Source organism: Borostomias antarcticus, assembly GCF_949987555.1.
Source record: "Borostomias antarcticus genome assembly, chromosome: 18".
Classification (NCBI taxonomy): Eukaryota; Metazoa; Chordata; class Actinopteri; order Stomiiformes; family Stomiidae; genus Borostomias; species Borostomias antarcticus.
In genome coordinates this window covers 11045289-11056981 of record NC_140251.1, presented here as the reverse complement: position 1 = coordinate 11056981, position 11693 = coordinate 11045289, and the positions used below count along the sequence as shown (strand labels likewise).

Here is an 11693-nt window from a genome sequence, read left to right as displayed (position 1 = left end):
TGCCCAGGGGTGGTGGCGGGAATTACACCAACGGTACAGCTTGGTGAATCGTCTTAATAAACAATATTTTGTATGTGAATCAGCACAGGTCCATGTCTTTAATCAATTCCATAGTTAGCCTCCGCTTTCACTGCGACTGCAACTCTGAGGACAACCAATCAAAAACTTAGGCCTATCCCAAGTCGTCTGCCGACGTTTATAAATGATGCCGTCTAGAAATTAAGTTTGAAGGCGTTGGACAAACGTCGAATTTTGAAGTCTGCCAAGTGCGACCGGGCTGGAAAACATTACCTCTCGCCCTGCGCTGTTGCTGGGGCGGAGGATCATGCAGTCTTTCTCGGCTAATTGGAGTCTCTCCGAGAGCCTGGGGCGAGGGTAGTCCCAGCCATTCAAAACAAAGCAATGTGTAACTGTCAGTAAGATTATTATAGTCAGTCTTACATAGTCAAGTTTGCTCAGATCTTCTTTTAAACATGTTTTCTCAACTTCTACAATAGACAGGCTATAAAAAACATGGTAAACTGTATTTGCACTGTAGTGGAGTTATTCAAACAAATGCACTCATTTCACTCCACCTAACACCTATTTCTTAACTCATCCAACACGTCTTAATCTACCTCTGCTCATCCACAACACGTGAGAAATGTTAACAGCATTCCCGCTAAGCAGCCCCCTCGCCCCACCTCTCGTACCCCCCAGCCTGCCTCAGTCGACTGAACGACCAGTGGACCGGAGTCGAAGCGCAGGCTTTTCTCTCGCGAGGAACGACGCCGTTATCGGAATCCCTACAAACAACACGAGAATTCATCATTCACACGGTAATATAACCGAATCTTACATGGTACATATCTCGCAGCCAGAAGTGCGGATGCCTGTGGCTTTCAAATCGCATCTAAAATGTTCCGCGAGGATCACAAACAACACACAAAAACTAATCTAGTCCTCGGCCACGAAACCAAGCACACCAAGGCCTAGCTAGCAACTAGCATACTCATTGCCTGCATGTGTTAGTGCTAGTTGTGCTGTCTAGCCAACGCTAGCTATCTATCTAGGCAGCTAGCGTTATGCGCCCATGTCCAGTGCACAGCTAGACGGAACTAATGTTACTCAGCCTTTTAGTGTGATTTGACTTTTTGTTCAGATATCTGTCCCAGATAAGACTGGCGAGTCAAAGCAACGCAGTTATTCTAATTCCTTGGAATCTAAGAAAGAAATGCTAGGCAGTTTAGCTAGCTCGTTAGCTAACTGGCTAGCGCGCGTCTGTCAGTTCCTACCAGCTTAGCCAGTGCTAGCGACGTAGCAACTCTGCTAGCTAGCTGACGTTAGTGCCAGTTCCTAACCCGGAAAGGAGAGCAACTCTTTGCTAGCCTCTTCTATGGACCTGGTCGCAGTGGGCTGTATGACTAGTGCACGACTCCTGGGCATTGGTTAACTGCCCAGGAGTTCTAATACATGTCCCATGGATGAACTACTTTGCTATATATTTATATTTTATGAATGAGATTATCGAGGTCATTCCGTTTTCTACCCCAGCCCAGTGGCTCCCTCTAGGGGCCCTCAGACGAGATACACAAGTCTCTCACCCGTTTGTTTGGGAGTGAATTAATGATGACTTTACACCCATGCAACTCACTGCAGAAGTGTGTGCCACTCTTACAACATACGAACACCTCATTAGTCCATGTTGGAGCCTGGGACAGCTAGTGGTACAGCTGTTTAGTAGCTCAAAGTAGAGGAACAGAAACCGGACACAACATCTTTTCATAGAAACAACCAATTTACTACATGGTGAGGGACGGCCCTCTTGTGGATTAGCGTAATGGTCTTTGGTGGAGACAAGGAATTATTGCATGTACAGCTGTGTAGTAGGCTAATAATACACTTGGCGATCAAGAAATATTCCTCATTAGCTTGCTTCACAGTAATTGCAGCAGCAGCAGTCTCTGTAGCAGAGCTTGTTGGGCACAATTAGTGATGGCGAAATTAGGCTTTCTGAAACACCGAGGCTTCTAGGCACATTGTATTGCAAATGTTTGATAGATATAAATAGATGAATTACTCGAGGCCTATATGCTGTGCACACTATTGACACCTGCTGGCAAAGATAATTGAGAGCACCCAGAAGAGGTCTTAGGGGGGTGAGAAGAGGTCTTAGGGGGGTGAGAAGAGGTCTTAGGGGGGTGAGGCGCACACTATTTTCTCCCGACACGACCAAAAAATGGATATGAAGACAAAATATTTAAGATAGGTAGCCTACTGATAACCCGTCTATTAATTATCTCGATTACTACTGGTCCAAACCATGGACAATGCAAGGAAGAGGGATGGGCTGCACTTGAAACAAGCTATCAAACACATTTGGAGAGGATTTGAATTGCTATTTTTATTCTCAATTTTTTAGCATTTTGGCACTGGTGATTTTCCTTTGGCTCTGGCTAAAATCTCTTTGGGGGGCACCAAAAAATCCTCTATGCAGGAAAAACCCTGCAGTCAATATAGATCATGTGGCGTGCTGAAACATTACTGATTTAACTGATTTTGATTGACAACTTGACCACAGATTTCCAATTTGGCCACACACCTGTAGTAATTTGTGCGTGCTTCATACAAACCAATGAAAGTGGCAAATGTATTGTATGATGTGTTTTGTTATATCACACTGAGTCTGCAATAAAGTTGAATTGAAATGAGGAACAATAGAGTCAGCTGTCGGATAATTAAGAACAAACGGAGTCATCTGCCTGGACCTATGATGAACATGTGTTAAAACAACTGTTCTATTGCTGGGGCAGATTGCTGGGGCAGTGACTATAATTTAGCAAAGGAATAGCCAGCCACTAGCCCACACTAAACACTGAGGATGGTCATGATTTCACTGTAGGCTATGATATACTCATAACCCGTAGTAATAATTATCATTAGGCTAGGTTTGTTGGTTGTTGTAATTATTTCTGACTAAAATATGTTGTGCAATGACATTGGAAGGCTGATTTTATTCATTTCTGTTCAGAAACAATTGTGTCACAGTGTTGGGGCTCAATCAATTTCTCTTTTTGTGTGTGGCTGGCCAACCGCGCAGCTAGTATAGCGTTTGTCGGGTTATCACTCCCTCCCTCACTCCTGACAATGCATCTCTCTGTTGGCACCACAAGAGTCAGTAGTCCCAGCACAGCAAAATCAAGGACACCAAAATCAACCCGCTGACCTCCACTGCACAAGTAGAGTAGTGGTCAGAGCATTGGACTCCCACCCGGGAGACCGGGGTTCAAGACCCAGTGGGGATGACTTTATGGGACTACACCCCAAACCTCCACATGTTCGTCTTTTCACTCCAACCTTTACCCCTTACCTCATAGGTCAGATCCTGTCCCAACCCCAACCCTTATTCTAACCCCAACCCACACTAGCGACTGGAAGAAGGACACCAAAACCAACCCGCCGATCTCCACTGCACAAGTAGAGTAGTGGTCAGAGCATTGGACTCCCACCTGGGAGACCGGGGGGGATTACTTTATGAGACTATACCCCAAATCTCCACATGTTCATCCTTTCACTCCAACCTTTACCCCTTGGCTTATAGGTCAGATCCTGTCCCAACCCTTATTCTAACCCCAATTAATGTTATTGAAGCTGCTGCTAGTTGTTGTGAGCTCATGAGCTAACTGGCAATCCCACTGTTATTGTGCTGGATTAGCATTGGAAGCATTGGAACTGATGTGTCCAGACGAAAAGACCTATCTTAATTTATCAGACATTATTTCAATTCACAGCTATTTCAGTGGCATGACTAGCTTTCGTTCTTCCAGTCCTGAACAGAAACAAGCTAGCCACGCACATAAACCAGGCTTGACCTGGCCTGGTTAGAGTTCCCTCTGCCTTGGAGAACAGCCTACTTTCATATGGGACAGCTAGGCTGGCGTGCACAAAAACTGTAGTGCCAGCTGGTAGTGGTGGGGGTACACAGGTTTGTGTTCATGCCAGTAGCCAAGTGGAACCTCTGATCTTCGGATGCTGGCCTCATCAGGCAGCATTAGACAGGCAGGGTTTCCTTTCAACAAGCTGAATCTCAAACCAAACCAATCATGTGACCAAGGCCTCTTTTGTCATCGACCACGTGCTTCTTGGAAATCGAAGCGACTCTCTAACCTTGGTCTCATATGAAACATCACTAGGCACAATGCTTGTGATGAGTAGTCTTACGTGCGAGTGAGGGTGGGTGGGTCATCTTTGGTCTTGGGTTTCCATGCAGAAGGTTGGTGGTTTGATCCCCACCACACCCACCTGTTACATCTTTTTGCCTGATTACCAAAGGTTGTGATGTTGAAATAATGTTGTACGTGTTTTTTTTTAATCTATTGTTAATTTATATTCTAGTCTACTTGGTTGTATTTTGTTGTGAACGCTGCAATTTCACCACAGGTATCAATAAAGTACTACTGCTACTACTACTACTACTACTACTACTACTACTACTACTAGTACTAGGTCCTACTACTACCAGTACTACTGTACTGCTACTACTACTATGTGTAACAGTACATATGCTTGTCTTACAGTGGATTGTGTTTTTGAAAAGTGACAAATGAATGCTCTTTTTTGTGTCATAACATATTCCCTCTCTGCCCAAGGCTGCTCCGGTCTGAATGATGTCGGAGCAAGACTTGGCTGAGATAGTCCAGATAGCAGTGGAGGACCTGAGTCATCAGGCAGACCAGACAGGTAAGGACTAGCTCATTCAGAGAACATAAGATCCAGCTTTCTAGAAAACAATCAGGCCGGACCCTTCCTTCAAATCAAATCAAACTTTATTAGTATACTGCAACATAATGCGCTTTACAGAAAGCAATGGGGGGATAGACATAGATCCTACCCCTACATATTCCAGAGGGATACAAAAAAAAAACAGTTCAGCCTGGGTTGAAAAGGTGAGCTGTAAAAATTCTTTCCTGACCTCTCTCGACGAGATATCAAGCAAGCTCCTGTATGTTTGGGGCATAGCTTGTATTTAGGAAAGCACACTCTTCCAGAATGGACAGTCAATCCATTAGACAGTCAAGCTGCTGTCAACATTGTTACTCCTAAGCACTTGGATGAATGAATAGTTCAATTGGTTCCGTAGTGATTGTGGGGCTTTTTGTGTCAGACATGTTGGACAGTCATGAAGATGGTGAAGACAAGCCCCAGAGGAAACGGAGGAAGTTGGAGAACAGTGGGCAGGATGCGTCCATTAAGGTAATGTCTTGACCACTGTATCACTGCGTCATACTGAATGGTTATAGTGTTAGTGGTGACATTTGAATCATCAGGCTCAATCATATTACAGTATTTTAGCATGTTTTATACTCATCATACATATGTTTACTTTGTAAGGTGTTCCCTGTGATACTGACCAGCGATGATGATGATGATGATGACTGGTTGGCGACATTAGTTTTGCAAGCTGGTCTTGCACCATTTCTTGCTACTCACGGAGGAGGCCACGTGAAGGCTGTCGTCATCTTCTCCGCATGATGATGATGATGATGAATATGCATGCTACACTCCGTCCCCTCCCCAGGCTTTTCTGTGCTCGTTCAGCCAGACTATCTGTCAGCGTCTGGACAGCATGGAGTCCAAGCTGCAGGCGGTGCAGGCCACCTGCAAGGCCCTGGAACGCAAGCTGGACGCCATGACCAGCAGCAAGAACCAGGGGCCTATCCAGGTTCCCATGGTAGCGGGCTCCCCCCTGGGGGCCACCCAGACCTGGAACAAAGTCCGCTGGTGAGCCGGGGGGCGGAGAGAGGGTGTGAACTGGGCAGTGAGAGGGGCAGGGAGGGAGAGAGAGGGAATAAACCAGGAAGAGGGGAAGGGAGGGAGAGAGAGGGAATAAACCAGGAAGAGGGGAAGGGAGGGTAGAGGGTCTGGGGCTCCAAGGCTGTCTCAGAGGGAGCTGACCAGGGAGAGGTGGAGGCTCATAGTGAAGACTCTCAGAGGGATGACCACCTGAGCTGGGATGTGAGGGGCAAGGACCTGGACAAGAGACTCACACAGACAGACAGCAACACTTTCACATATTTTAAGTAGGAAGCAAGGAAGACAAGTTCTGTTTTGTGACAAATATACATCAACCCTTTGACCGACTTCCCTGCTGACTGAATTGGAGGACTTGGTGTTCTGTAATATCTCTACCTCCCCCTCTTCCTCCTCCTCTTCGCACCCTCCTCCTCTTCCTCCTGCAGCGTTGTCCCTCAGACGAATGTGATTGTGAGCAGCGACCGTCCCAAGGGCCAGGAAGACACGCGGGGGGTGGAGTCGCTGGAGAACCTCCTGAGCAAGTGAGTGACTGGATTCTATTGTTATTCTACTTCTGTATTATATCACTTTTCTATTATTGTATTGTACTACTCTATTCTATTACTATTGTAGTACTGTATTCTACTACACTATATTACTGGATTATATTGCTTTATTTTGTATTCTATTACTATTCTATTACTGCATTCTACTATATTATTACTGGAATATAGTTTACTGTATTTTAGTACTGTATTATATTACTGGAATACATGACTGCATTTTGCTGCAGTATTATAATATATTACAAATCACCTGCTTCCTCTGTCGTCAAGAGGACAGTTAACATTACTGTATCAACTCGTTCAGTGTACTAGTAATATACAGTACTGTATACGTAGTATGTGATGGGTCATACCAGGACATCTCTGATTGCAAAATGTGTTGCATGAGAAGCAGCCACACTTAGAATAAATCCCTGAAGTCTATTTCAAAAGTTCTGTTGCCTCAGGGTTTAGATGGCTTATATTGTGGCTGAAAAATGAGATTGAATTTATGTGATTGAAGATATTCATTTCTTTATAAGGCCTTTATAAGGCCACTGGTCTAGGCCCTTCTCTTACTCATAAGTGTGTGTGTGCGTGTTTGTGTGCGTGTGTGCGTGTGTTTTCTCCAGCGCGGTGGGCGGTCGGAGGCAGAACACCATCCTGGTGAAGGTTCCAGCGCCTGAGGACAGCCAGGAGGACCAGGAGAGTGGCTCGGAGGCCAGCGACTCGGTGTCCAACAGCGGCCAGCCCAACACTCAGAGCACCCAGAACGTCACCCTTATCACCCTCAACTCAGAGGGTACGGCTCAGACAGAGCGCACACACACACACACACACACACACACACACACACACACACACACACACACACATACACACACAGGTATACAGTCACCACACACAGACACGCAATAGATCTGGTCTGATCTAGGTCTGACCCTGTGACCCTGCGCGTGTGTGAGTGTGTGTGTGTGTGCGTGTGTGCGTGCGTGTCTGTGTGTGTGCATGTGTGTGTGAGTGCGCGGTAGCATCCTCAGTGGTCATGAACAAGCCTCAGGGTAATCTCCTCGCTTCTCACTGAATCAACTGTCCCTGACAGTGCGTGTGTTGTTGTTGTTGATTGTTCAGGTTGTTTTGAGTGGTTTGAGGTGAGTTTCTTGGTCAGCTTCAAAGAGCCTCATTTATTCATTTATTTACAGCTGTGTGTCAGTTATTTGCAGCTGTGTGTGTGTGTACTAACTTGGTGTACAAGACAACCACACACTTTGTATGTACAACACAGATGTAACACATCCCCTTGTGTTTAGACTTACTATTACTGTAAATGTACTGAGGAAGTGAACCATGACATGTGCTGCACTCCCAGCGGTGGCCACATGGGGGCGCTGTGGTACCTGGTCTTGTAAGAGATATTGGATGAAATCACAGAAGTGCTGCAGTTCCTGAGTATCTCTGTACCCCGTTTGCCTACAAGTGTCCCTAATTCATAGCGTGTGTGTGTGTTTCGGCCTTCTCTCTCCCCCTGCAGAGGACTTCCCCGGGGGTACGTGGCTGGGTGACGAGAACAACCCGGAGATGCGCGTCCGGTGCCCGGTGTCGCCCGCCGACATGCTCCACATGAGCACCAACTGCCGCTCGGCGGAGAAGATGGCGCTGACGCTGCTGGACTACCTGTTTCACCGCGAGATCCAGGCCATGTCCAACCTCTCCGGGCAGGGCAAGCACGGCAAGAAGCAGCTGGACCCGCTCATGATCTACGGCATCCGCTGTGAGTAGCAGAGACGCGCGCGCCGAAGTCAGAGGAAACGCTGTCAGAGGAAGATAAACAGGGTCTCACACCAGCGGAGCTTGGTCAGAGTTGTTCATCCTGCCTTTGAAGTTCTGTCCCTCCTCACTCCTCCTCCCCAAACGACAGAGGTTTGTGTTCTGCCTTACTCCCCCGTGCTCCACCCCTCCAGTGAGTGAGCTCACAAACGGACCGACAGCGTGCATTCCCAGGGCAGGTTACAACAACACGCGCTTGTCATCACAGACATGCAATCATAACGTTCCAGAGTCTCCACATGACAAGCACATGTGGGTCACCATGCTCACTCACAGAGGCTGTCCTAATGCACCGAGCCCTCGACTCTCCCACCAGGACTGAGGTGTAAGGATGTGGAGGTCTTGGTGTCCAAGGGTTGTGGGGGTCCGGGGGTTCTGGGGGTTGTGGGGGTCCGGTGGTTGTGGGGGTTCTGGGGTTGTGGGGGTCCAGGGTTTCTTGGGGTCCGGGGTTTCTGGGGTCTGGGGGTTCCAAGGGTACCAGGGTTCTGGGGGTTGGTAAAGGGATATTTATGACAGTCCTCTGGCTATGGACTTGAGGGGCAAGCAATAATATCACCCAGAGGCCTATAATACTACGAAGCAAGTTCAACATACGCAGGATATCTTTTGGTTAGCAAAGGCCTATTACGAAGCAAGTTCAACATATGCAGGATATCTTTTCGTTAGCTTCACTAAGCCTAACAACCGCAACCACGCATAACTGGTGTCGCAACAGTGGTTATCAACTCATAAAGTCAACCCAGGTTTTCCTAGTCTAGCGATGAGCACATTCATGTAAAAGGGGTGGTGTTTGTACCATATGACCAATCACATACACGGTCAAACAAGTTTACCAGAGCCACATATTTTACACAAGAAGAGCAGCGTATAATATTAAACAAATATGCAGAATTTAAAAGTATAATCCAGGCTAAAAGCAACACAGCTGCTGCTGCCAAAGGCAGGAAGGAAAGCTGGCAAAAAAAAATGTCAGAGTGAATGCATGAGTTAATAGGTTTGTCAATATCACTGCCCCATCTTAAGGCATGAGTAGACCTGACTATAATTAGAATAGTGTATTCCATTAAATTAATGTGTTGCTTAGATGTGAGGTTCTTCTGGCATGGAAGACAATTTAAACCTTCTTTCAGCTGCAACCCTTTCAGCTGTTAAATGGTTTTGGAAGCAAATAAAGAACAAATATAAAACATAATCCATGTATCGCAGTAGCAACATATGACACAAGAAGATCCCTACTGTACTGACAATCTGTATCCTTCATATATAAACTCATCAGTAAAGCCAAAGGGTTTTGTCGTTGTCTAAAAGCTCCTGCCTCCCTAACTCTCACTATTCACGCACTGAGGTCCACGGTATCTTATAGGAATGGTGTTGGTGATTTTCCAAGAGAATTGGTTGGTCAGTAGGCGGCGGTGCTTCATACTCCTTGGATCTGTTATCTGGAACATTCTGGAACCTGCTCCAGAGCAGGTTAGGTGGGCATCACAAGTTACCACACCATAAGTTACCTTGGCAATATGCCCCGGTAAAGAGTGAACCACCAACCTCTTTAAAGAGTGAACCTGAAGTTACAGTACCTCGCTGACCCTCAAATCCCGCTTCGTAGTATAGGCCTCTGATCTACTGTGCCAGGCGTGTGTGTGTGTGTGTGTGTGTGCGTGCGTGCGTGCGTGTGTGCGTGTGTGTGTGCGTGTGTGTGTGTGTGTGTGTGTAACTGGTTCATTGTACCTCCCACCAGCAGTGTGGTTGTGTGCCAGGCCAGATAGGGCTTGACACTGAGGTATGTGATTCCCTCCCTCCCTCTCTCCCTGAGACTGGAGTCATAGCACCTGTCCATACAGGACCCTCATTAGTTATGAGGGACATACCCAACCACTCCCTATTCTCTCTATACCCCACCCAAACGCCACACTCACGCCCACACCACCAGTATTACCTCTCCCCGTTCTCTTCACGGCCGTCCAACCGTGGTGGAACATGGTTCAGTCAAAACTATTCTCATGAAGTGTGTACAGTATGTACAGGGTGACAAATTAAAGGAAAAACCAACCACGAGCCACCGGAACAGCTTTAATGCACCTTGGCATAGATTCTACTAACCTACAGTAAGTCTCTGGACGGATGACACAGCAGTCTTCCAAAAGATATTCCCTCATTCGGTGTTATTAAAGTCTGTCTGTCTGTCTGTCTGATGATGGTGGTGAGCGATGTCTAACACGTTGGTCCAAAATCTCCCATAGGTGTTCAGTTGGGTTGAGATCTGGTGATGGTGGTGCCATAGCATATGATTCACATCATTCTCATACTCATTAAACCACTCGGTGACCCCTTGTGCCCTGTGGATGGGCGCATTGTGCCATCCTGGAAAAGACCACTTCCATCAGGATAGAAATGTTTCATCATCCGAATAAATTTGTATGACCCTTCCCTTTGGGGGCAAGTGGACCCAAACCATGCCAGGAAATTGCCGACCACAGTATAACAGAGCCAACGGAACCCACTCTCTGCAGGGGTCAAGTAGGCTATTTCACGGCATTCAAGCATACCCATCTCTGTAGACCAATGCCTGTGGTGTAATGAAGGGTTTACGGACTGCAGCCATACCACAATATCGCTCTCTATGCAGTCGATGGACTGTTCTTGCTGACACAGTCTGATCGCGTCCCACTTTGACATTCTGACACACGAGGAAGAGTTGTTGTTCTGTTTTTGCTTAGGCACTAGACTAATAATGCACAAGCGTCGCGGACACCCAATGTGAGCTTTCGACCACAGTTACCGACCACTGATATCTTTCCCATCGATTTAAATGCAGATGTCACTGTAGTCACTGTTCCTACTGAAAAACTAGCCAGTTGAGCAGCCACTTTTGTCACCGTTGCTACCGAAACACCAGCCAATTGAGCAGTGTTCGTGACTGGAGCTCCTGCCCGTGAGCCCTCTTTCAAAGTCACTCGGATCCTTTCCGCTTGCCGTCTTGATCCAGAATTGAGGTCTGCTGGGCCGGCGCCGTGCTGTACACCTGCACTGGTTATGTTTCTCCATGAACTTATTCCAGATTTTCCTTTCATTTGTCACGCGTCTGTATGTGCCTGTATATGGCTGCTCCTCAGGAAAGGATATCGGGAATAATTACAGGACGTTTGACCTGGTTTGTGCTGCAGGCGCAAACGTGTTCGGTGACTCGGAATGTGGACTACCGTTTGTGCATCCTGCTCGGACAGCGGCTTCGTTGAGTTTGGCGACAAAGCCACTCTGCAAGGTTTAAGTTTCATATATTTGACCTTTGACCTCTGTTCTGCTCCCAGGTCACCTGTTCTACAAGTTTGGCATCAGTGAGTCGGACTGGTATCGCATCAAGCAGAGCATCGACTCCAAGTGTCGCACGGCGTGGAGACGCAAGCAGCGCGGGCAGAGCCTGGCCGTCAAGAGCTTCTCCAAGCGCAACAGTGGAGGTGGCTCAGGTAGAACACGCACACACACCAACAAACTCACACACCAACAAACCCATACTCACACTCACTGCTTTTGTTGACTCATGTAACAGTG

General features: G+C 47.0%; 1 protein-coding gene across 2 annotated transcripts in view; it reads left to right on the top strand.

Moving 5' to 3' along the window:
- Positions 1-718: 718 nt before the first annotated feature.
- banp (BTG3 associated nuclear protein) overlaps positions 719-11693 on the top strand; it is a 40359-nt gene continuing 29384 nt past the window's right edge. For both annotated transcript variants that reach the window (XR_014630884.1, XM_084453179.1), the window contains exons 1-8: positions 719-818; positions 4629-4719; positions 5144-5232; positions 5558-5760; positions 6219-6314; positions 6950-7119; positions 7849-8088; positions 11453-11608. Coding sequence is in view for 1 of the 2 variants with exons in the window: in XM_084453179.1 (XP_084309305.1) it covers positions 4644-4719; positions 5144-5232; positions 5558-5760; positions 6219-6314; positions 6950-7119; positions 7849-8088; positions 11453-11608 (1030 nt within the window). In the remaining variant the exon portion in view is untranslated. The remainder of the gene's footprint in view (positions 819-4628; positions 4720-5143; positions 5233-5557; positions 5761-6218; positions 6315-6949; positions 7120-7848; positions 8089-11452; positions 11609-11693) is intronic.